The sequence below is a fragment of the Rhinolophus sinicus genome, linkage group LG06 (genome assembly GCF_036562045.2).
Source record: "Rhinolophus sinicus isolate RSC01 linkage group LG06, ASM3656204v1, whole genome shotgun sequence".
NCBI lineage: Eukaryota > Metazoa > Chordata > Mammalia > Chiroptera > Rhinolophidae > Rhinolophus > Rhinolophus sinicus.
The window spans coordinates 70,271,992-70,293,221 of NC_133756.1; the positions used below are offsets into that span (position 1 = coordinate 70,271,992).

At 33.2% G+C, this 21,230-nt stretch overlaps 1 protein-coding gene across 13 annotated transcripts in view; it reads left to right on the forward strand.

Moving 5' to 3' along the window:
- Positions 1 to 21,230, forward strand: part of SLC35B3 (solute carrier family 35 member B3) — a 38,733-nt gene that overhangs the window by 3,915 nt on the left and 13,588 nt on the right. For all 13 annotated transcript variants that reach the window (XR_012497329.1, XM_074335253.1, XM_074335246.1 and 10 more), the window contains 9 exons: positions 640 to 747; positions 1,618 to 1,906; positions 4,376 to 4,497; positions 8,842 to 8,996; positions 10,341 to 10,448; positions 13,755 to 13,852; positions 15,902 to 15,994; positions 16,400 to 16,511; positions 19,306 to 19,375. Coding sequence is in view for 12 of the 13 variants with exons in the window: in XM_074335253.1 (XP_074191354.1) it covers positions 1,706 to 1,906; positions 4,376 to 4,497; positions 8,842 to 8,996; positions 10,341 to 10,448; positions 13,755 to 13,852; positions 15,902 to 15,994; positions 16,400 to 16,511; positions 19,306 to 19,375 (959 nt within the window). In the remaining variant the exon portion in view is untranslated. The remainder of the gene's footprint in view (positions 1 to 639; positions 748 to 1,617; positions 1,907 to 4,375; positions 4,498 to 8,841; positions 8,997 to 10,340; positions 10,449 to 13,754; positions 13,853 to 15,901; positions 15,995 to 16,399; positions 16,512 to 19,305; positions 19,376 to 21,230) is intronic.

Sequence of the window (21,230 nt, forward strand, 5' to 3'; positions counted from 1 at the left end):
ATTCAGAGATGACCGTAAAACAGTGTGGGAAGCAAGAACAATATATAAAGAAAAACAGGTAAAGGAAAAGAAATACAGTAAAACTTCTTAAAGTTACACACTTTCTGTTTGAAGTATGGCAGTTACCCTACAAAACAAGTACTCTTTGATGGCCGAGTATTGTTAGTGACAAGTTGTATTCAAAGCTTTGGCCCCAAATTTAAATTACTGATTGGGACCTACTTAATCTCTAAATTAGCCACTTCAAGTGACCAGGAAAAGATGATCCTAGTTCTTACTCTTTTAAACCATCATATGACAGTTTCTTTAAAAAGATTTCCAGAGGAGCATTCACTATCAAAATTATACTTATCCTTTTCCCTCAACTAAACTCTAAATTTTAGTTCCCACTGGGATGTAACAGATTTTTTTTGTAGGAAGATAACAAACTTTTCTTAAGTTTGTTCTATTCTTTAATTTTTATAATTCTTCACTCTTCAACCTTTACGTGGAATTCATTTTTCAGTTTATAGAAATCCAAAGAGAAAACAAGTCATCTATGGAGCCTTCATTATTTTTTTTTTTAATACAGGCTAACAAAAAATGTTGTTTTCCAGTTTTTCACAATTCCAAAGACTGTTTTCTTTTGTTTTTAAACAGCTTTATTGAGGTATAATTGATATACCAAAAAAACTGCACATGTTTAATATATACAATTGATGAGTTTGGACATATCCATACACCTGTGGTACCATCACCAGACTCAAGGTAATAAACATATCTATCACCTCCAAACGTTTCTTTGTGTACCGTGTGTGTGTGTGTGTGTGTGTGTGTGTGTGTGTGTGTGTGAGAGAGAGAGAGAGATTAAGAGCACTTCACATGAGATCAACTCGCTTAACAAATTTGTAAGCACACAGCACCGTGTTGTTAACTGTGGTGCCATGTTGTACAGCAGATCTCGAGAACTTACTCATCTTGTGTAACTGAAATTTTATTATACCCATTAAACAACAGCCCCCCCAAAGACTTTTCAGATTAAAATGATTTTCTCCAACGGAAAAAAAAGCATTTTCTTTTTATCTAAGAGATACTATTATTAAAGCATATTATCCTTGTGATAGTCTCTGGTAAATCTAGCTTTTTAAATAACTTAAAAATTGTTTGACTTGATTTTAAAATGTCATTAGCAAATATATTTTACAATTGTCTTAGTATTTTAAAGGAGTATCAGTTCTTTACTCTTCTACAATTAAAGATTGACATTCATGTTGAATATGTTATGCATAAACTATCATGGGCTTTAAAAATTATATCCTTACTACATATAAAAACATGAAGGCTTGTTTATTCCTTTGATGAAATAAATGCAAGGTTAGCTGTTTTGTTGCTGTGGAAATGAGAATGCTACGTATGTAATTTAATGATGTATTGGTTTTTACCGGGTTAAGATCAATTGTTTGGAGAGTCAACATACTGTTTTTAATTGGTTGGACACTTGACTAGGGGAATTAAGATATTAATATCCAGAGAGAAGGAGACTTACCTGTATAATTTTTAAAGTGTGATTTAAAATATTTGGAGCATAATGCTTTATGCTTCAAATGTTTTGCTTAAATTCCTTATTTCCTTCTTTAGGACTTAGCAAGCAGAAGAAAGACTGACAAAAGGAAAAGAAACCAACAAAGACAACTTTGGAAGCACTGAATGCAGCGAAATAAGAACAATGGATCTCAAGTTCAACAACTCCAGGAAATATATTTCTATAAGTGTCCCATCCAAAACCCAAACAATGTCACCACACATCAAGTCAATAGATGACATTGTAGTTCTTGGCATAAATCTCAGCAGATTTAACAAACTTACACAATTTTTCATATGTGTTGCTGGAGTTTTTGTATTTTACCTCATTTATGGATATTTACAGGTAAAAAACATTTATTTGTTAATGTCAGTTATAAAAATTAAGGTCAGTAGGTCAGTAAGGGTACTTACTAGTAGTTTTGTTTAAGATTTTTTTTTTTGGATACTAGTTTATTCACAAGTTTGAGTTTTTCAATATAGTAGTAGAAAAGGGCTTAAAAGTAACGCTGAAAATGGGTCAAAATTTCAGAGTTAGATATTTCAAGTGAGGTAAAGGGAGTAGAAACAACCTTTAAAAATTTATGAGAAAATTTGAAATATATTTTAACAAAATGCAGGTAATAATTGCAAATGTATTCGTTTTTAAGAGAATGATTCAAGTAGCAATTGGTATTTTGGAACATAATTCCCCAATAATAATGAATGATATCACAAAATCCATATTCCAGTTCATTCTTGATTCTTCGAACTTAACAACAGGCCATTATTGCAAAAGCATATCAGGATGTTTTATAGTTTTCTAAGAGTATCTAATTCCGTAATAATTGAATCATTCCTTTTTGAAGAATCTATTGTGTTTTCATTCTTGTTGGTTTCTTCTAATCAAACTGCTAGAACCTAATTTTTCTGTGATTTTTTTTTTTCACCTGTGCAAAACATTTCTAACATTGCCACAATTTGTCTGGTATTTGCATTGCATTGTGGCGTAGTGTGGTGTACACTTGACCAGAAGCAATTTCCTGACCTTCAAAGACATGGGCTTGCTGGGAGGATCTAGGCTAGCGTAAAGTGTTTAAATGGACTAATATTAACGGTCAGTTTATTAGTATTTTCAGCCAGTACCAATTTGCTTTTGTAGGCAACTCTCTAACTTGAGAGAACCTTTTATAATTCAAGAAAAGGAAAGTGATATGTTTTCTTAAAACAATATATTTCTGGTATTCTGTGGCATTAATCAGTGAGCTTAATCAGTGTGCTCTTTTCCATGTCTTACAGAGATGAAATACAAATGTTGGTATAAATAAAGGTGATTTGTGACTATTTCTTAGCTTATAAAAATGCTATGAAGAGTATTAGTGTAAAACAAAAACATGAATTAAAAATCTTAGTTATAATAACTGATTTTCCAAATAGAAGATGATATAAAAATTCAGATACCACAATGAAAAATAGTAAATTTTGTCAAATAAAGATTGGAATTTCTTGCTGGAAAACATTTTTTTCCTCCTTCAAAATGTCATTGTTACCAAGTAGCTTGGGAGCAAAGTTAGCCATTGCAAAGGAAGATGAATTGGAGATTTACGGTACCGATTTTGTTAATTTGTTTTCTATTCGATTATCAGATTTTAATTGTAACTAATGTGTGCAAAGTTTCTTTTAAAATTAAACCACTGATAATTATGTTTGTAACATCACTGTCACTTTGTGAAAAGTGACATTGCTACCAACTTAACATACAATGCATATTATAAAATAGTTTAAAGAAAATAGAGTTTTATAATAAAATTATATATATACAGAGGGTGCCAAAAAATGTATACACATTTTAAGAAAAGAAAATCTGTTTTAAAATTACGCTGATGGTAACCACTTTTAGCACCTCTTGTAATTGCAGAAATCAAACGTGACTTGTATTCATCTTTTGTTACCTGTATATATTATTAAAATTTTAATACAGTTTTTCCCTTTCTTAAAATGTGTATACATTTTTGGGGCACCCTCTGTATATATGTCAAAGTACTTAATAAAGGTTTTTTCATGTTTTACGGTTAAACCAGGAAAATCCTAAATACTTTTCAGCCTTACTTGAACATGAAATTTAAATTGGGGAAATTAACACAATATCTTACATTTATAAAATCTAGTTCAGAGTCTATTTAGAGGCTATATTTAGGGTTTCTTTGAAAAGAAATGTATACATAAATCTCATCCTTTTAAACTTTATTTAAAATACAGTTGAAATATATATATGAAAGTTTAATTTTTTTTAAACTAAGCCAGATAACTTTATTAGAATACCTCTTAATGACTTCTTAAGAATGTTGTCAGCAATTAATGTATTACTTCATGGTTTAACATTATATTTAGGCAAAGTAACCATTTCCTCTACAAGGAGAAGTTTTATATAATCTGTGGCACAAGTATTCCAAAAATAGCATTATTGATTTGAACTGATTATAGTCCTATAGAAAAACAGGCCTGAGATAATGATAGACTTCTGATGAAATATGCTTTTTGAATAATAAATGAGTTCTTGAATCAGCTACCTTTATCATTGTTTTGGGCAACTCTTTCAATTTTGAGGAAAGCATAGAATAATGCTGCTTCATAGCTATCCCTCCTCTATTTTTTTCCTTGATTTTCATACCTGGAATATCTATTATTAGTTCTTTGGAAAGTCCTCCTAATTACTCTAATTTTACCTCTGTGAACTCTTGTAATTTGAGTGTTTCTTTAAATGTTGTGTTTTTAGGAATTTATTGCGGGGAAATTTGCTTCTTGAAATTAACAGTATTCATGTATCTTTTGACAGGAATTAATATTTTCAATGGAGGGTTTTAAGCCCTATGGCTGGTACCTTACTTTAGTGCAGTTTGCATTTTACTCTATATTTGGCCTTATAGAGCTTCAGCTTATTCAGGACAAAAGGAGAAGGTATGTGTTTGTTTTTATTTTTTGACAGTTAAGCTCACTAGTGGTAATTAAATTTTTTGTTTTGTTTTTTGGGCATACAGAGTATATTATACATGAAATATACACTTCCCATTAATAAAACGTATCTTCTACTATCCAATAATTTTTATCAGTATAATCAACTTGTTTAAAATATTAGATATGATATTTCATTATACACTGAAAAAAGTAATCTCTAATGTTACCAAGTGTTACAAGTAGGCTCAACTTGTAGCTGATCTTGAAACAGGAGAAAGTATTCAGATGTATATATGTGTTTTTATAAATTCCACTGAAATAGAGTGATTACTGAAAGATTTACAGTGCTGCTATATCAAAGTGATTAAATGAAATATCAATACCTGTTTTTATAGCGGTTTTTTAAAATATATAGTCATGTTTTGTTTTATGGAATATATTCCACTTAACATTACCACATTTGTAATGTCCAGTAGCTAAGATTGCATTCTTAGACACTAGAGAAGGGTTACATTCCTTTTCATCAAAACTGAAGAAGCTTGTTTGACAGCATATTTTAAATTGGCCATCTGGGTTTGAGAAATACCTCGAAATATTTGGAATGGTATATAAAACAATATGCAATAAAAAACCTTATCTCTGATTATAAACAAAAAATATGATTAGGAAAAAGAACAGAGTGTTTTGGGAAATGTAAGTGTGGTTATTCTGACCTGTCAGACCCTAATATATGCGTAGTTCATGTATAAATTGGGCAGTTTAAATGTAATAAGGAGCTCTAATACTGTACTGACATTCTGTCTTCATTGGTATAAATATTGATATAATCCTTCAGTGAAAATACAAAATTTTCACAGCTATTTTTTCTTACATAAATATTTTTGATGTTTGTATGAAGGCAACTATGAAATTAAATATTTAAATTTGTATCACCAGTGTTTCTTCATGAGTATAATTTAACCTTTCAACCTATCTATCTTGCCAATAAATTGTTACAGCAGTGATATTAAAAATGTTTGAATCCGAGATATCTTCTTCATTATTTTCATGCTCTAAAATCTGTAAGACTGAGCCATAGGTGATAGAATAGGAAATAATTAAATATACCGGTATCTGTTACGACAAATACATAGGGAAGCCTGATGATTCATTACCTGTTGCAAACTGCTGGACCTATGATTGCTTCTAAAGTAAAAGAATCTAATGCTGTCTCCATTAAATGAAAAGTGGCACAAAGAAATTACACCTGCTCAACATGAGACCACTCAGCTACCCAGATGAGATGGAGATTGGGCCTCGAGCCATGTTTACCCCAACCTTTAAACCACATGACCATACATAGTTAAAGAGAACATCATTTGTGTTTGTTTAAACATAAGTGAAGGGAGACTGCACATGACTTGCTGCGTCTGTATGTGCTGTGTTGCAGTCATTTTTCCTTTTCCCAAATAAATCCTTCTTGGTAATGGAAAAAAATAAAATAAACGTAAGTGAAGGAATTTGGTACAAGAATTTATAGGTGTATAACAAATACAATTATGAATTGAAACCTTTTCATTCCAAAGCACATGAAAAACTACTTTAGAAAAAGTCTTCAAAGGTATGTTACAATGAAAATATGCCTAACCATATATTTTATTTCTGAGTATATACCCATCCCTGAATTTAAGTGGCACTGCTCTTTAGACCTTTGCTTAGTTTTTTTTTCTTTCTTCCTGTTTATATGAATACAAGTGTACTTGAAAGTACAGGATTTGGAGTCAGAAAACATGGTTTTGAGTCTTGCATAGCCTCTTACACTGTCAAGACGTCAGGGAAGTTTCTTAAATTCCGTTTTATTTTGAGGATCAAATGTAATGTGTGGTAAAGCACATTGTAAACTGTAATACCCTAAGTATACTACTAGTTATTGTTCAGCATAGATAACCTTGTAACTTTATTATTAATTACTTTGTGAGTTTTTAATAAAGGAGATCTGTCAAATTGATTTTGAAGGGGCTTTGTAAAATTAAAATTTCCCCCACCATATCTAAGGAAGTAAGCAGTTGGGCTGTTAAAAAGAAACGAGAATCCTAGAAGCAAGATGCTGAAATCTAACTTCATCAATTACCAACAGAAAGCAGGGACCCAAAGGACCGCTGGGACTTTCGTGAGATCATATAGCAAGTCGCTCTGAGAATTGAGCCATTTGAATTTAGGTTTCCTGTGTTTCGGGTTGTTTTTGTTTGTTTGTTTGTTTGTTTGTTTTCCCTACCTGTACTATGCTGCTCTTCTAATCATCATTCCTTGCAATTTTTCTGGTTTGATTTTTTTCTCTTTGGAACACTGTTGACTGTGACATATCATTGCCTAGGCAGCGATGCTGTCCTCCTTCCCTGATAACCGCACTGAGGGGTAAACCCCACAAGCAGCATAAAAATCAGTGTTTGTACACAGATGCATACAGTCGTGCCAGATTATTTCCATGTGGATTTTTTTCTTTGCTTGTTTCTTTTTTATTATTATTAGTTTTAGGTGTACAAAACAATGTAATAGACATTTATCGTTTATACTCCTCACAAAGTGATGACCCCCCCTCCTACTACCCCTCTGACATCACACACAGCCATTACATTTCCATTGTCTCTATTTCTAATGCTGTACTCCACTTCTTGTGACTATATATACATATATAGTCACATATATATATATGTATATATATATCTCTTAAATTATAGTTGATGTTCATTATTATTTAGCTTCAGCTTCATGTGTATAGGCAGCTACCCCATCCCTGAAGGGGTCTCCCTAATAAGACAAGTGTCTATCTGACACCCTACAAAATCTCTACAACATTCTTGATTATATTCCCCAAACTGATTTTCGTATCCCTGTGGCAATCTTGTGGTTACTGATTGTGCTTTCTAATCCCCTCACCTTCTTCCTCATTCTCACCCCACACCCCAATCCAGCAAGCCTCAATTTTCCCTCTATCTCTAAGACTGTTTCTGATTAGTTTGTTCATTTATTCTTTTCTTTAGATTCCACATATAAGTGAGATCACATGGTATTTGTCTTTCTCTGTCTTATTTCACTTAGTGGAATGTTCTCTAGGTCCATCCATATCATTGCAAATGGTAAGATTTCATTCTTCTTTATGGCCGGGTAATACTCCATTGTATAAGTGTACCACAGTTTCTTAATCCATCATCCACCAATGGGCATTTCGGTTGTTTCCATGTCTTGGCTGTTGTGAATGGCACTGCAGTAAACATAGGGATGCATAAATTTTTTTGAATTAGTGTTTTGGATTTCTCTGGATAGATACGAGTTTTAAATGTTGACCCCTGTTTTAAGTAGTAATGTAGGAAAAGGCCTCAAAATTGAAAATTGAGTGGAAATGATGCACTTTCATTGAATTTTCCCAGTAAATTATCTTGCCTTACATCTAGCCATATTAAAAATGTTAAAAGAATTTTGTTGCCTTGATTTAAACATGAACATAAATCCCAAAATGCAACTAGATCTAAGTACGAACCATAATCTAATTATGTGGGTAGTGCTTCCTGTGTTAGTCAAACCAGTGTACGAGATTATTATTTCAGACCATTAAATAGCTAGTCAAAGTGGGCATATATGCTTGCAGTGACAGCTCAAAATTCTGAAGATGCCAAATTTAAGAATCTCTTATAGGAAATCCACAAAGAACCCAAAGTAGAAGATTCGTGATCATAAGGAGAGAGTCAGAGTCATCATCTGAAAGTTGATTATTTTAACATTTTATAGAATACAGACAGAGAGGTGAATCATAAGATACTGTGGTAATAAAAATTTTGTGTAGAGTTTTAAACCACCATGTACTTTTTCTAGAGAAAGTCTGCTCAGGTTACTCCAGCAGAATAGATGGATGTATTTTCCCTAATGCTAGATGGAAAATTAGGAAACAGAACAACAATTTAGAAATTAAAAATTAGTTAAGGTGCCTTTTACCATCATAGAGATCAATATTTTTTTAAAATTCAACTTTTTTTCTAAATTTAATCAAGATAATTTTTATGTATAGCTAGAACTACTGTTAAAAAAAAACATTCATATCTTATACCTTCAGTAAGAATCTAACTTTTTCATATACTACCTTTTCACACAGTTGAGACTTCTCACTTACGATTAAGGATGAATTGTCAATTTTACCAACATTCTTTTATATAATTATACTGTTATAACTAAAAATGGTGATATTTTACCAATATTTCCAAAATATTAAACAGAAATAAATGTAATTAGACATTTACACATTTTTAAACACATAATCTAACAATAGCATGAATTGGGTCCCAAAATGAAGATTTTAAAAATTGTCTTTTACAGAATACCAGGAAAAACCTACATGATAATAGCGTTTTTAACTGTGGGTACTATGGGGCTATCAAACACTTCCTTGGGTTACCTGAACTACCCTACCCAAGTCATCTTCAAGTGCTGCAAATTGATTCCTGTTATGCTAGGAGGAGTTTTTATTCAAGGTACAGTAATGACGTATTTTCATACTGTTTGAAACCAGTAGGATATGTTACAGCATCTAGCATAGGAAAAACGTTAAACTCCGGGTCATATTTTTAATGAACATTCTAGATATTGTGACAATTCTGAGTGCTATCTTATATAAATAAGATATAAAAACGCTGATACTTCTGTGATATACCTTAGTATCTGAAATCAACAATTTGAAATCAGGTAGAATAAAAATAGTATTTTGTTTTATTCTCTTAACCTGGAATCTACTATGATTCCACAATTAATATACTCACATATTGAAGGCCTACCTCAGAAGTATCTGGAAAGCGCCTTTTTTCAACTCTTTCATTCTACCCTCAGGGCTCCACTCTTTATCTTCATTGTACAAATGATCAATTCTCATATGAAGCAGAACTGCCTGTTTACCAACTCTGCTGGCTTCTTGAATACAGGCAGAGTTAGAGATGACTCATAAGCTATTGTGGTAATAAAAATTATGTCTAGAGTTCTAAACCACCGTGTACTTTGGCCTAGAGCCCCCACCAAGATACAAGTTGTGTGGAAGCAGCAGTAAAAGAGGCGGTAGTGATAGCAATAGGCAGCAGAATAGGTTCTTGTTCATATAATTGCCATGAGGAATATTCATGTTTTCATAATCAAGTGTTTCCGTATCACTAACGTTCTTAGCCTGACTTCATTTTATGCCTTGGATGCCTTCCCAAAAAAGCCTTTTACAATGAAAATGTGTATGTCAACTAATTCATGTGTAAGTTCAGGATAAGTGCAGGAAAAAATAATAATCTCAATCCCTATTAAAAATCACATTTAATGTCATAACTGACTAGCATGTATAATATTTCCTTATAAGCCTTCCAAAAAGTTACTGTACATGGTTTCTTTATTTAAAATAAATGTGGATATTCTAAAATAAGTTAATCCTCAGCAACCTAGAAGTTATTTGATGATGGTATTTGCAAATAAAACAGTGAGATAACCTGGATAATTACTCTGCTTACTTTGTAAACTTACAAACTATAAGAAAATTCATAGCTTTATATTATTCATAAAGAAAAAGAGGCACTGATTTCCACAGACCTTTTAAATGTTCATATTTACTCACTACCACAACAGATAAAATCTGATTATCTAACTTATAAGGACATATTGGTACTCACTGGTAATTTAATTTTCAGTAGCCCTTCTGTGACTATCTCATGCCTTGACCTAAAGTATTTTTCATGTTTTTGATATTGGATATAAGCAGATTCCTGCTCAACTTGGTTAAAGACATAGATCAAAAACTATGCTAGGTGGGTATTTGCATAATAAGGTTAACTTAATGTTTTACACAGGAAAGCGTTACAATGTTGCAGATGTGTCTGCCGCAGTATGCATGAGCCTTGGTCTGATATGGTTTACCCTAGCTGATAGCACGATTGCACCAAATTTCAACCTGACAGGTAAGGAATTTTACCGCCTTCCTAGATTTTGTAGGCAGTTTGGTTTAGAGTAAGAATTTTTAGTTTCATAAGAATTTTAAATGATGGTGTGACATCTATCATTCTTATATCTAACATAAAGCTTTCAGACTTTCCAAATAAGCTGTAGTAAAAATATTACAACTCTGGAAATATAACAGTTGTTTTTTAGGACTCATGTATTTGCCCAGTCAAAATCTTTTGTCAGGTACATGATAGATCAGTTTCTTATGGGCTGAATTGGAAATATACGCATGAGTCATAGGAGAATCACAATAATTGTTTTTATTCTCTTTTTTAAAAGAAAATTGGAATTTACACATTTACTTGTCATCGTTTTAGTTAAAGACGGACAGTTATGCTGTGCTTCAGTATTAAATAGGGTGATATAAATATGGCCATAACCTTCACATGCTTAAAGTTTCTGCCATAAATAGTTTCCTCATAGTATGCCATATGGAATTTTGTAAATTAATTTTAGATTTTTCACAAGCAGTATAGGTATCATAGTATGTTTCAAAATAAATACAAATAAAAAATATGTGTTGGAATCTTTTTTTCATTTTAAAGACTGGAGAAATTGTTTACATATATATTGTTATTCTTAACTACTGAATTTTACTCATAAGATTATTTTAGTATCACATCTCCTAGCCTGACAAAAATAATTTTTAAAATATCTAAGTCTTCAAAGGAACTCTGAGAGAATAGAAAAAATATATATGTATATATCAGCAAGTACTAAGTATAGTAAGTATAATTACTTGTGAGGACACAAGTATTGTATAATGAAGAAAACCGTTTACAGCAGTTGTGCTATTCTTACCAGTTGTTAGTCAGCCTTCCTTACTAACCTTGTTAATTAACCAGGTTACATTGATAGGTTGAAGTGTAACCAGTTCAGCCTTTTGGAGCAGCCCTTTACCAACCAGAAGATCTGGTAGAACCTCTTACTCTACTTACACCTTGGGTCTTTCAGAGTGCAAGGGATCATTACTTCAGTGAGTTTTACTCCGAGAGCTTACACTTGCAGATGTTTCTAACATGGTTTACGCTTTTTAGAAACAATTGTTTTCATGTCGGCAAATCTAAAAGGAAGATTATATTTGAAAATTAGGAACTTGACTCTTCTAATTATGAAAACTCAGTTTTAGAGAACACACAGAATTTGCAGAAACATGGCTTCCAATTCTTTTTGAATCACTTAAAAAATATATAACCATGACTAAATGGCCAGGTCCCTTTGTGCTTCACTTATAAAACAGAGATAATTTGGCCTCACACAATGGTAGTGAGAAGATAGAATGAGATGATATAATGATGGATGTGGAAGTATATACGCGTGGTGGGGTTGGGGGGGTGATGATGGTCTTCGTGATAACGATGGAAAGAGGCTTCTATAACTTCTCACTGTAGCTTAAGTACTAACCCTTTCTGCGTTCCATGGAAATATTCTTTTTAAGAGAATTAAAACCTAACAAGACTTCATCATTAAGAAGAGTTGATGACCACTTGTCACAATCCCTGATCTATATTATCTAAAGACAATTAGATAAACTATTAAAATGGTTAAGATAGACATAAATCAAACTTTGAATGTGTAAAGGAAATATATCAGATTGACTTATTCAAATACATGTCTACCTTTTAAAACATTCCCCTAAGGATGCAATTCAGTATTTTCATAGAAGTATTTTATGCTGTTGCCATTGTTCAGAACATTTCTGGAATGACTTCCAATATAGCCTTTTCAGAGATAGGCCATTGTTTTCAGAATCTTCAATAATACCGAGTCTTTCTTTTGAGGACAGATTTGATATTTGAAACAAGTAAAAGAGCATTCAGAATCAAGTATGTGAATAAAAATGCATGATTAGGTGATACATACCTAAGTTAGATGATAAAAAGTCAAATTGAAGAATAAGTATGAAAACTTGAAAATTTTCAAGTGCAAGTATGTGTATATATATATATATTTCTGCTACCTTTGATTGCTTATACTGTGTTTCCCCAAAAATAAGACCTAGCCAGACCATCAGCTCTAATGTGTCTTTTGGAGCAAAAATTAATATAAGACCCGGTATTATATTATATTATATTATATTATATTATATTATATTATATTATATTATATTATATTACATTGTATTGTATTATATTGTATTATATTATATTATATTAAAGACCCGGTCTTATATTAAAAGAAGACTGGGTCTTACATTAATTTTTGCTCCAAAAGACGCATTAGAGCTGATGGTCTGGCTAGGTCTTACTTTCGGGGAAACACGGTACCTTTAAAAGAATGAAAAGAGAAAACGCCCTTAAATTCCATCAGACTCCCAGGTATAACCCAGGCTGCTTTTCCTTCTTTCTGTAAAGCACCATGAGTGGTGACCAGTGCCCTACACACTTGCAGTTAAGACCCTGCTTCTCAGATAGATGTGCACATCTCTGTGAGTGTGTTGATTTCTGGACTTGTTCAGGCCATTTGTACCTGTTATTATAATTATGCAGTAATGAAATATTTACATGAATTACTCAAAAATGAGTTTGAAGACAGAATTGTTTCTGTGAAAACTAAGTTAATTGACATAATTTGGTTGATAAGTCAAGAAAATCACTATTGAATTAGGTGTGAGTGAAACACCTGTAAAAATTGGGGGATAGCATAAAAATAATGGAAGGATTCTGCTCCCTGATTGTTTAAGAAGTTCCTAAGGCTTTGGTTACTTTTAAAAATAAAAATTTGGAAATCATAGAGAATGTGTGTTAAACAAAGGAGAAGGTGCAGAATTTTAGTTGGGACCCGTACTCAAGGAAAAGACCGTGGCCACTGCTTGTATGTTTATGTGTTTTAAATTAAACACTTTAATAATATAGGTAATTTTTTAAGTGATTTTTTTTCCCTCCTAGTCTGATTTTGTTAATTCACTGACTAACCACCAATCCCAATAGATCATCTAAGAATTTCTTCTATATGTGTTTAATACAGTATTCCTTTCAAACATATAATCTGGTTTAAAAGCAGAGCTATTGTTTGACATGATAGTGAAGCACAGTAATGGTGACAGCATTGATGTAGTTTATTAGTGTTAATTACTGTTTTTTCTTTTTTAATAACATCATCTAAGTGCCTGTTTTACTGGTTTTGGATAAAAATACTCGGTTTTACTGAACAAATGTGGTTTAAAATGTGCTTTTGTTTTTTAGCCCAATTAAATCTCTGATAAATCTTGATTATCATTCATATGTTTAAATAAGAGGTTGTTTTCTTCTGCCTTCTCGAAGGTGTGATCCTTATTTCCCTGGCGCTGTGTGCAGATGCGGTCATTGGAAATGTTCAAGAGAAAGCCATGAAACTGCATAATGCTTCTAACTCAGAAATGGTAAACACTTGAGTGTTTTTTTCTTCAGTCAGACTGACTCAAAAATGGTGATATACTTCATTTTATGACATTGTTATGATAAAAAGTTGCATTGCAGTTTTAAATTAGTTTATCACATTCACGAAAGGAATACATTCAAACATAGGAAGGTAAAATGTAAAAATGCTACTACCACTGTTAATAGCTTATTGTATAGTATTTGATAAATTTTTCTTCAGTGATTAATAGGTTTTTACATATTAAAAACTCCTTTGCTATATCATTTTTCTCTCTTTGTATTTGGTATTATTTTCCATTTAGAAGTTTGTCGTTTTTATGCGGTCCAGTTTATCTTTTCCTTTATGGCTACTGGCTATGTATTATGACCGAAAGGGGCTTTCCTGACTCAAAGGTTTAAGAATTTTACCCATGTTGTCTCCTACTTTTGTGATTTCCTCTTTTATTAAATCTTTGATCCACCCAAAACTTTTTAACAGTTTTCTTCCATATGGCTATCCACTCAACCCAGTATCATTTATTGAATAATGTACTTTTTCAGCTTACTTTAAGTGCTGTCTTTATTATTTCATATTCTAACGTAGAGTTCAGAATTGTATTCTGTTGAATCTATTTCTGCACCAGAACCATATGATGACAGCAGCTTTATCATACGTTTACCATCTGTTAGGAGTAGCCACCATTGTTCCTTTTGTTTTTCAGAATGTTACTACCAGTAGTTATTCTTGGTGTTCATATCCCCAAATAAACTAGAAATCCCATTGATATTGTGATTGGTATGGCATTGAATTATAAATTAAATTAGGGAGAATGGCATCCATACCCTTGATTCTTTCAATCCAAGAATAAGGTATGACTTTCCTTTTCTTCAAGTATTCTTTTTAAAATGTCCCTTGGATTTTAAAGTTTTCTTCATATAAGTCCAGCATATTTCTTTTAAAGTTCTTGGTAGATGTTTCATCTCTTTGCCATTGTTACTGCAAATAATGCGTTTTCTTCCAACATCCCTTCCAACTGGTCAGTGTTTGTATATAGGAAAGTTGCTGTGTGTGTGTCTACATTAATGTTAGAGCCAACCACCCTGCTAGATAGACAGAATACACTGCTTAAAAGGTTATACAGGAAGGAATGGCCTTGCCTGCGGCTTTGTCAGCAGGCTGGGGATATTCTAAGGAGTCCCTGGGAGCACAGGGACGTTCATCTTGGTCAGAGTTTTCTTGATCGTCATCACCACTCCTCCTAGATAAGGTAAAGGTGAGAGGATGAAGGAAGTGTAGGCAGTTAGAAAGCTAATGTAATGCAGTGGTTATGGCCATAGGCTCTGGTCTAAGATGGTTTCAGTTCACATCCTAGCTTTCCTAGTGCTCTTATTCGGGGAAAAGGACTTAATGTCTCTATTTTCAGTTTCTTTATCTGCAAATTGGGAAATGATGATTAAAAGTACCTATATCATCAGTTGGTTGTGAGAAATCAGTGGAATAATCCATGTAGAGCTTTATTAGCACAGCACCTGACACATAGCAGGTACTTAAGTTTGATTCTGACGCTAATTGTGCTTAGGAGTATAATAAACTGGGACAGAAAGATTAGTAAGAAAATTGGAACATTAAAAAATAGATATGCCATATACTGCTTATTTTCGTTATATTTTAATGTCTCTGCAAACTTAATGTTTGGGTTTTTTTCATGTTTAATAAGTAGCTTTAAAGTTTTTCTGTTTTGTTTTGTTTATGTATGTTTTTAGAATCCCAACATTAAAATCTGGTTTGAATTCAGTAATTAAGCCAGGCAAAAAAATGAGTAATTATGTAACCATATATGGAAAGATCAATACTGATGTGTTATGTTGTTCATAAAATAAAGTGTAGACTTATAAACAGAATCAACCATAAGTTCCAGAAAGTCAAGCCATGTTGAAACAATGATGTTATTTTAAAAGTATTTTGTTCTACAAATTTAACTGAGTGGATAAATTGAGCCACATACTGAAAATCCTTCATTTTCCACCTTTGGTTTGATAGCACTTTTCCACTTTATTTTTATCTACTCTAGGTTTTGTATTCGTATTCAATCGGTTTTGTGTATATTTTATTCGGATTGACATGCACTAATGGATTAGCCCCTGCAGTAACATTTTGTTCAAAGGTAAACACTAAAACATTTTAAAAAATAAACATCTTCCATTAAATGTTTTTCTCTATATTTCTAATTCCCTTTGCTCAAAAAGACTATTTTATGTAATTTGATATCTCCTTTATATGCAGATCAGAAATTATTTCAGAAATGAAATGATTTATATTTAAATTTATTTTATCCTTGCTCTACCCTCTAAGTTAATTTTTAAGCCACTCGTGGTGTGAAATATGTGGATTTTAAATTTCATCATTATTTTTCCATTAAATCACAACTAAATAAGAATCTTTGCTTGACTGCGTTGTTGAATGGCTTATTATTGCTCAAGAAGTTGATTAAAATCTGTGGTTTTATTTCATTTGTAATACCTCAGGGTTTGTTTTGCATTTTTCTAACTGGCTTTCTTGTATGTTGCAGAATCTAATTCGGACCTACGGTTATGCTTTCCTTTTTTCCCTCACTGGGTATTTTGGAATCTCCTTTGTTCTGGCTTTGATTAAAATTTTTGGTGCACTTCTTGCTGTAACAGGTAGGAATGATATACTTGCTTAGATTATGAAATAAGCATTTAAATTTCCTCTGATGCTCTTTTGTAAATGATAACGGCAGCATCTCTTCATTAGAAAGAAAATTGTCGTATTTCACCAATTTATTTCTTAGCTTATGGTATTTCTTTACAATTCTAGAGAAAAATGATGTTGGTTTTAATTTTAAAGTCAAATATATACATTTATCTAAATAGTAACTTAAATACATGAAGAGAAGTTTTTATTAAAAAGTGTAATGGGATGAATACCTTCAGAGAAAAATGCTGCCTTTATACACTTTAACTGAACATTCCAGATTTGTTGCACTTGACAGGTGTATTTTAAACAATGCTTTTTGGACCTTTATCTTGTACACTTTCTAGGACATCAACCAGATGAGCTTCTCTTTTCACTAATAATTATTATGCACATGCTCTGTTAAGGGCCTTTCCTCGCACCTTAGAGGAATGGAAGTTGTATTAGTTCTACTTTGGTGGAGTGGGGAACAGGTGAGGGGCTACAAGTGAGGCCCAGTGAGGGCAGCAGGTGACTCCCTGTGCTACCTGTATCATTGGCCAAATGAACAGCACAGATGATGAATGCTCTTGGCATCTCCCGTGTGGAGAGAGCCCAGAAGCCAGGATTGGAAGCAATGTGGCATGTCTTGAAGAGCACTGGCTTGTGACATCAGAGAGGGTGGAGCCCAGTCTCAGCTGTGACATTTAATGACGTGTGACCTGGAGAGTAAGTCTCTCCGCTTCCCTGGGCCTCACTTCTCTCTTTTGTATAGTGATGGGTTGATGGATTTGATAGTCTCCAGAATAGATCTGTAGAATTGCATCCATAATGTATACATACATTAGTCATTTACCTGATTTTAATTTTCCATGGTTTTAGGGGACTACTTATGTTAACACTACAGAGTAAATTAAACAAATGAACAAATACCTCTCCCTTCTTAGAAGTATATTTGCTTCCTAACTTTTATCTTTATTTGCTCACATATGACTGTCATTTTTATAGTTTATATCCCTAACGGTAGATAGAGGGAATTTAATTGTAGATCATTCCGTATTACTAATCTTTCAAGTCATCTCATGCAGTCAAGAAAGATTGCAAATTCATATACCCTGATTGCAAATTCATATACTTAGGGTTCCAGTTATGCTTGTAACACTATAACTGTTTAAAAAAGGTCTGATATCATTCGGTATGTGTTGAGTGAGCCCTGTGGTAAGTATAGAGAAATGTGAGAATGTGAGATGCCATTCTTCTCTTGAAGGTGCGGGCCGGTTATATTTCTCTCGTAAAAGAAACGCAGAGGTGGTAATAATAATTATAGCTAACATGTGCATAGCCCTTATTATGTACCAGCCGCCATTTTATGTATTTTACAGACGTTATTTATCTTAATCTTGAAATAATCTTATAAATTAGGCATTATTATTGTTTCGTTTTACAAAAGGTAAAGTGAGGCACAGGGAGATTAAATTTTAAGTGATTTTCCCAATAGTCAACAAGCAAATAAGTTGCAGAGTCAGAATTCCAACTGAGATAGTCTGGCTCCAGACCTGTGCTCTTAACCCACGTGCTGTGTATACTGCCTCCTGAGCTGGGGGGTGTCTCCACGCTCATTAGGAACCTAGGCTGCTTCTGTCTGCTCTGCCACCTTCATCCTCATTCCAGGCAATGGGATGGAGAGAAGGTGAAAGACGCACCTGCTCTTTCTGGAAACATCCTAGAAATCACACTCCTAGAAACAGTACTTCTGCTCACAATTTCGTTGGCCAGAACCTAGCCACATGACCACACCTAGCTGTAGGAGAGGCTGGGAGGTGTGCCATGTTAAAATAGGGGTCCTTTTACTAAACTACAAGGAAAAACAGATGTGGAGAATAAGGCTCTGACACGTGTTCCAAAACAGTCTCATTTGGTGTTCATTCATTCGGGCCATGAACATTAAATTCCGGGAATTATAGAGTCTGAGATGTAAGGACCAGGAAGACAAGGAAGTCAGGAAAAGTACTGTCTAGTGGAAGGCTAACCAGTGAGAATGCAAAGTTGGGGAAGGCTGTAATGGGAGGTACATGCACCATTCCTGTCCACCTGGGTGGGACAAGGGAAGAAGGAAGGTTTCAAGCCTTATAGCAGACTACAAGGTCATAACCTTGAAGGACAAGTAAAAGTTAATACACACATGTGAAGAGGATTGTAAAGATTACTCATCATCTTATCCAGAGATGAACACTATTCAGAAATTATGCCTTTAGATCTCTACTTTTAAAGGATAACGCTTGCTCTACCTCATCGAATCTCCTTTGGGACAGCCTTTCTTTTCTACTAAAGTAAGTCTAAGGGATGACATGCCTCCATCAAGCAATTATTACAGTTGTACTTTATCATTTATCTATTAATGACTCTGCCCCTACTACCGTGTTTCCCCGAAAATAAGACCTAGCCAGACAATCAGCTCCAATGCATCTTTTGGAGCCAAAATTAATATAAGATGTGATCTTATCTTTTATAAGACTGGGTCTTATATTAATTTTTGCTCCAAAAGATGCATTAGAGGTGATTCTCCGGCTAGGTCTTATTTTCGGGGAAACACAATAAACTATAAACTCCATAGTAGTAGTAACAATAACTTCTTGTTTGTTTTTTGCTTTCCATTGTTTCCTTTCACCTCACATAGAATCTGGCACATAGTAGACTCTGTAAATATTTGTTGAATGAATGATTTCCAAAATATTACCAAGATAGTTGGCACATACTAAACCAACCATTCTCTCTCTACAGTGACAACAGGAAGAAAAGCAATGACCATTGTACTTTCATTTATATTCTTTGCTAAGCCATTCACATTTCAGTAAGTACTTTTTAATTCAACAGGTTTTCCTCATTGTAGATACTTTGTTCTATGTTTCTTCTTAACCAGCCTTAACTCTTTATAAAGACTACTTTTCATCTTGACCCCTAATTTATTCTCTTCTGCTGTTTCAGAAATGTGTGTAATTATTTTGAAGAAATCATTTTGTACACTTAAGTTGACTAACCAGAGTCTCAGTATAAATGTGACCCTGTCTGCAATATAAGTGAATGAATGTGAGTGATGTGTTGAGATTAAGGGATTCATTCCACCTTGCCCTAGTGCAAATATATAAATTATATGTATATAATTTATTTTATTTTATTTTTTATGGAAGTGTCCAGTGACAAAAATAATACAATTTAGCAACGAGTTTGATGTCCTTCCCTCAAGGGAAAACAATCCATGGATAGGGAGTACAAGATCCGCACAAGCAGTGCATCCTCTTCCCCAGGGGTTTTGGGCAACAGTGAGATTTATAGAGCATTAGAAGAGGCAACACTGAAACTGGGCAGGATTGGCGAGGAGGTCAGGGATTTCCTTCCAAGGCTAGCCGGTCATTTTCTGGGGTTAGCTACGCTAGCTAAAGCTGAATCGGAGGACTGTGACTGCTATATATAGGTTTCCTTGACAGTGAGAAGTTTTCCCTGAAGTGCAGACTGACTTAGGTTTAGGTTTGTGACCTGGGTCTGGCCACTGGGCAATCTCCATGATGTGAGTCCTGAGATAAAGTTAATTTGTTATAAGTTTGATAAATTTTGATTATCAAAGTTTGATCAAATTGATTATCATCACTTTGATAAATTTTATCCTAACTTTATATTTTTGATATGTTTATCGTAAGTTTGAATGAATTATTTTTTTTGTGCTAATAGTACGTTATATTTGAAAAAAAAAAAAAAAAGACCTCCGAACTTCAGTAAACTTTAAGAGACATGGAAATATTTTTTTCTTGGTGCCACCTTTTTTCTCATCATCTAACCAGATTTGGGTAAATTTTAGTATCTTTTTTAAATTATCGGGTAAAAAACACCTAGCATTTCTTTGGTTGTTAAATACAATCACTTGTATTTTACATTCTTCTCCATTCCCGTACTGAGCTATCCATCTTTGCCAGATCTCTTTTCACTGTGTTTCCTTTGCAGTCTCTGTTTGCATATGTACTGTCTAATAGTGTCTCAAAATAAGGGTACTTGCAAACCAGGCTTTTCTGCCATTGTGGTTTTTCAAATATACATTTTTCCATAAATAAATAGAAAAACAAATAATGTTAGTTGTAGAAATGCAATGTTACCTTAATGAAAGTGAGGAGAGGGTGTATGTTTTTAATATCTCAGGTTCCACTGTACATACTCTGCTGCCTGTTCTGTGTGTTACTTAATGATGTATCTGAGAGATACACAGAGGCAAATCATAGCATGATTATACAAAATTATTTAACCAGCCCTCTAATTGTATAGAGTTAGGGTATTTCCAGCTATTGCTTTTATAAAAATTCGTGCAATTACTCTCCATACATAAATCATGTGAGTATATTTGCAGAATCAATTCCTAGAGATAGAATTGCTGGGGAAATGAGTGCTTTGTAAATTTCAACACTTTCAAAAATACATGTAGTTTTTTAAATTGTTGGTTTATTTGCTGCCTTTTCCTACAAAGGAGTTGAGGCAGAAAAGTATTCTGTAAGTTGCACCCTAATTATTTAGTTAGTGGCTTTTTGTGAAAGACTTTACTGTTTTCTTTATTGTCTGGAATGTGTTGGAAATTAGCATCATTTAAACTTATGTTGGTTAGGAATTGAGAAGATTCAAACCTAGAAATGATCAATGTATAAACTTAAAGGTAACCACAAGCT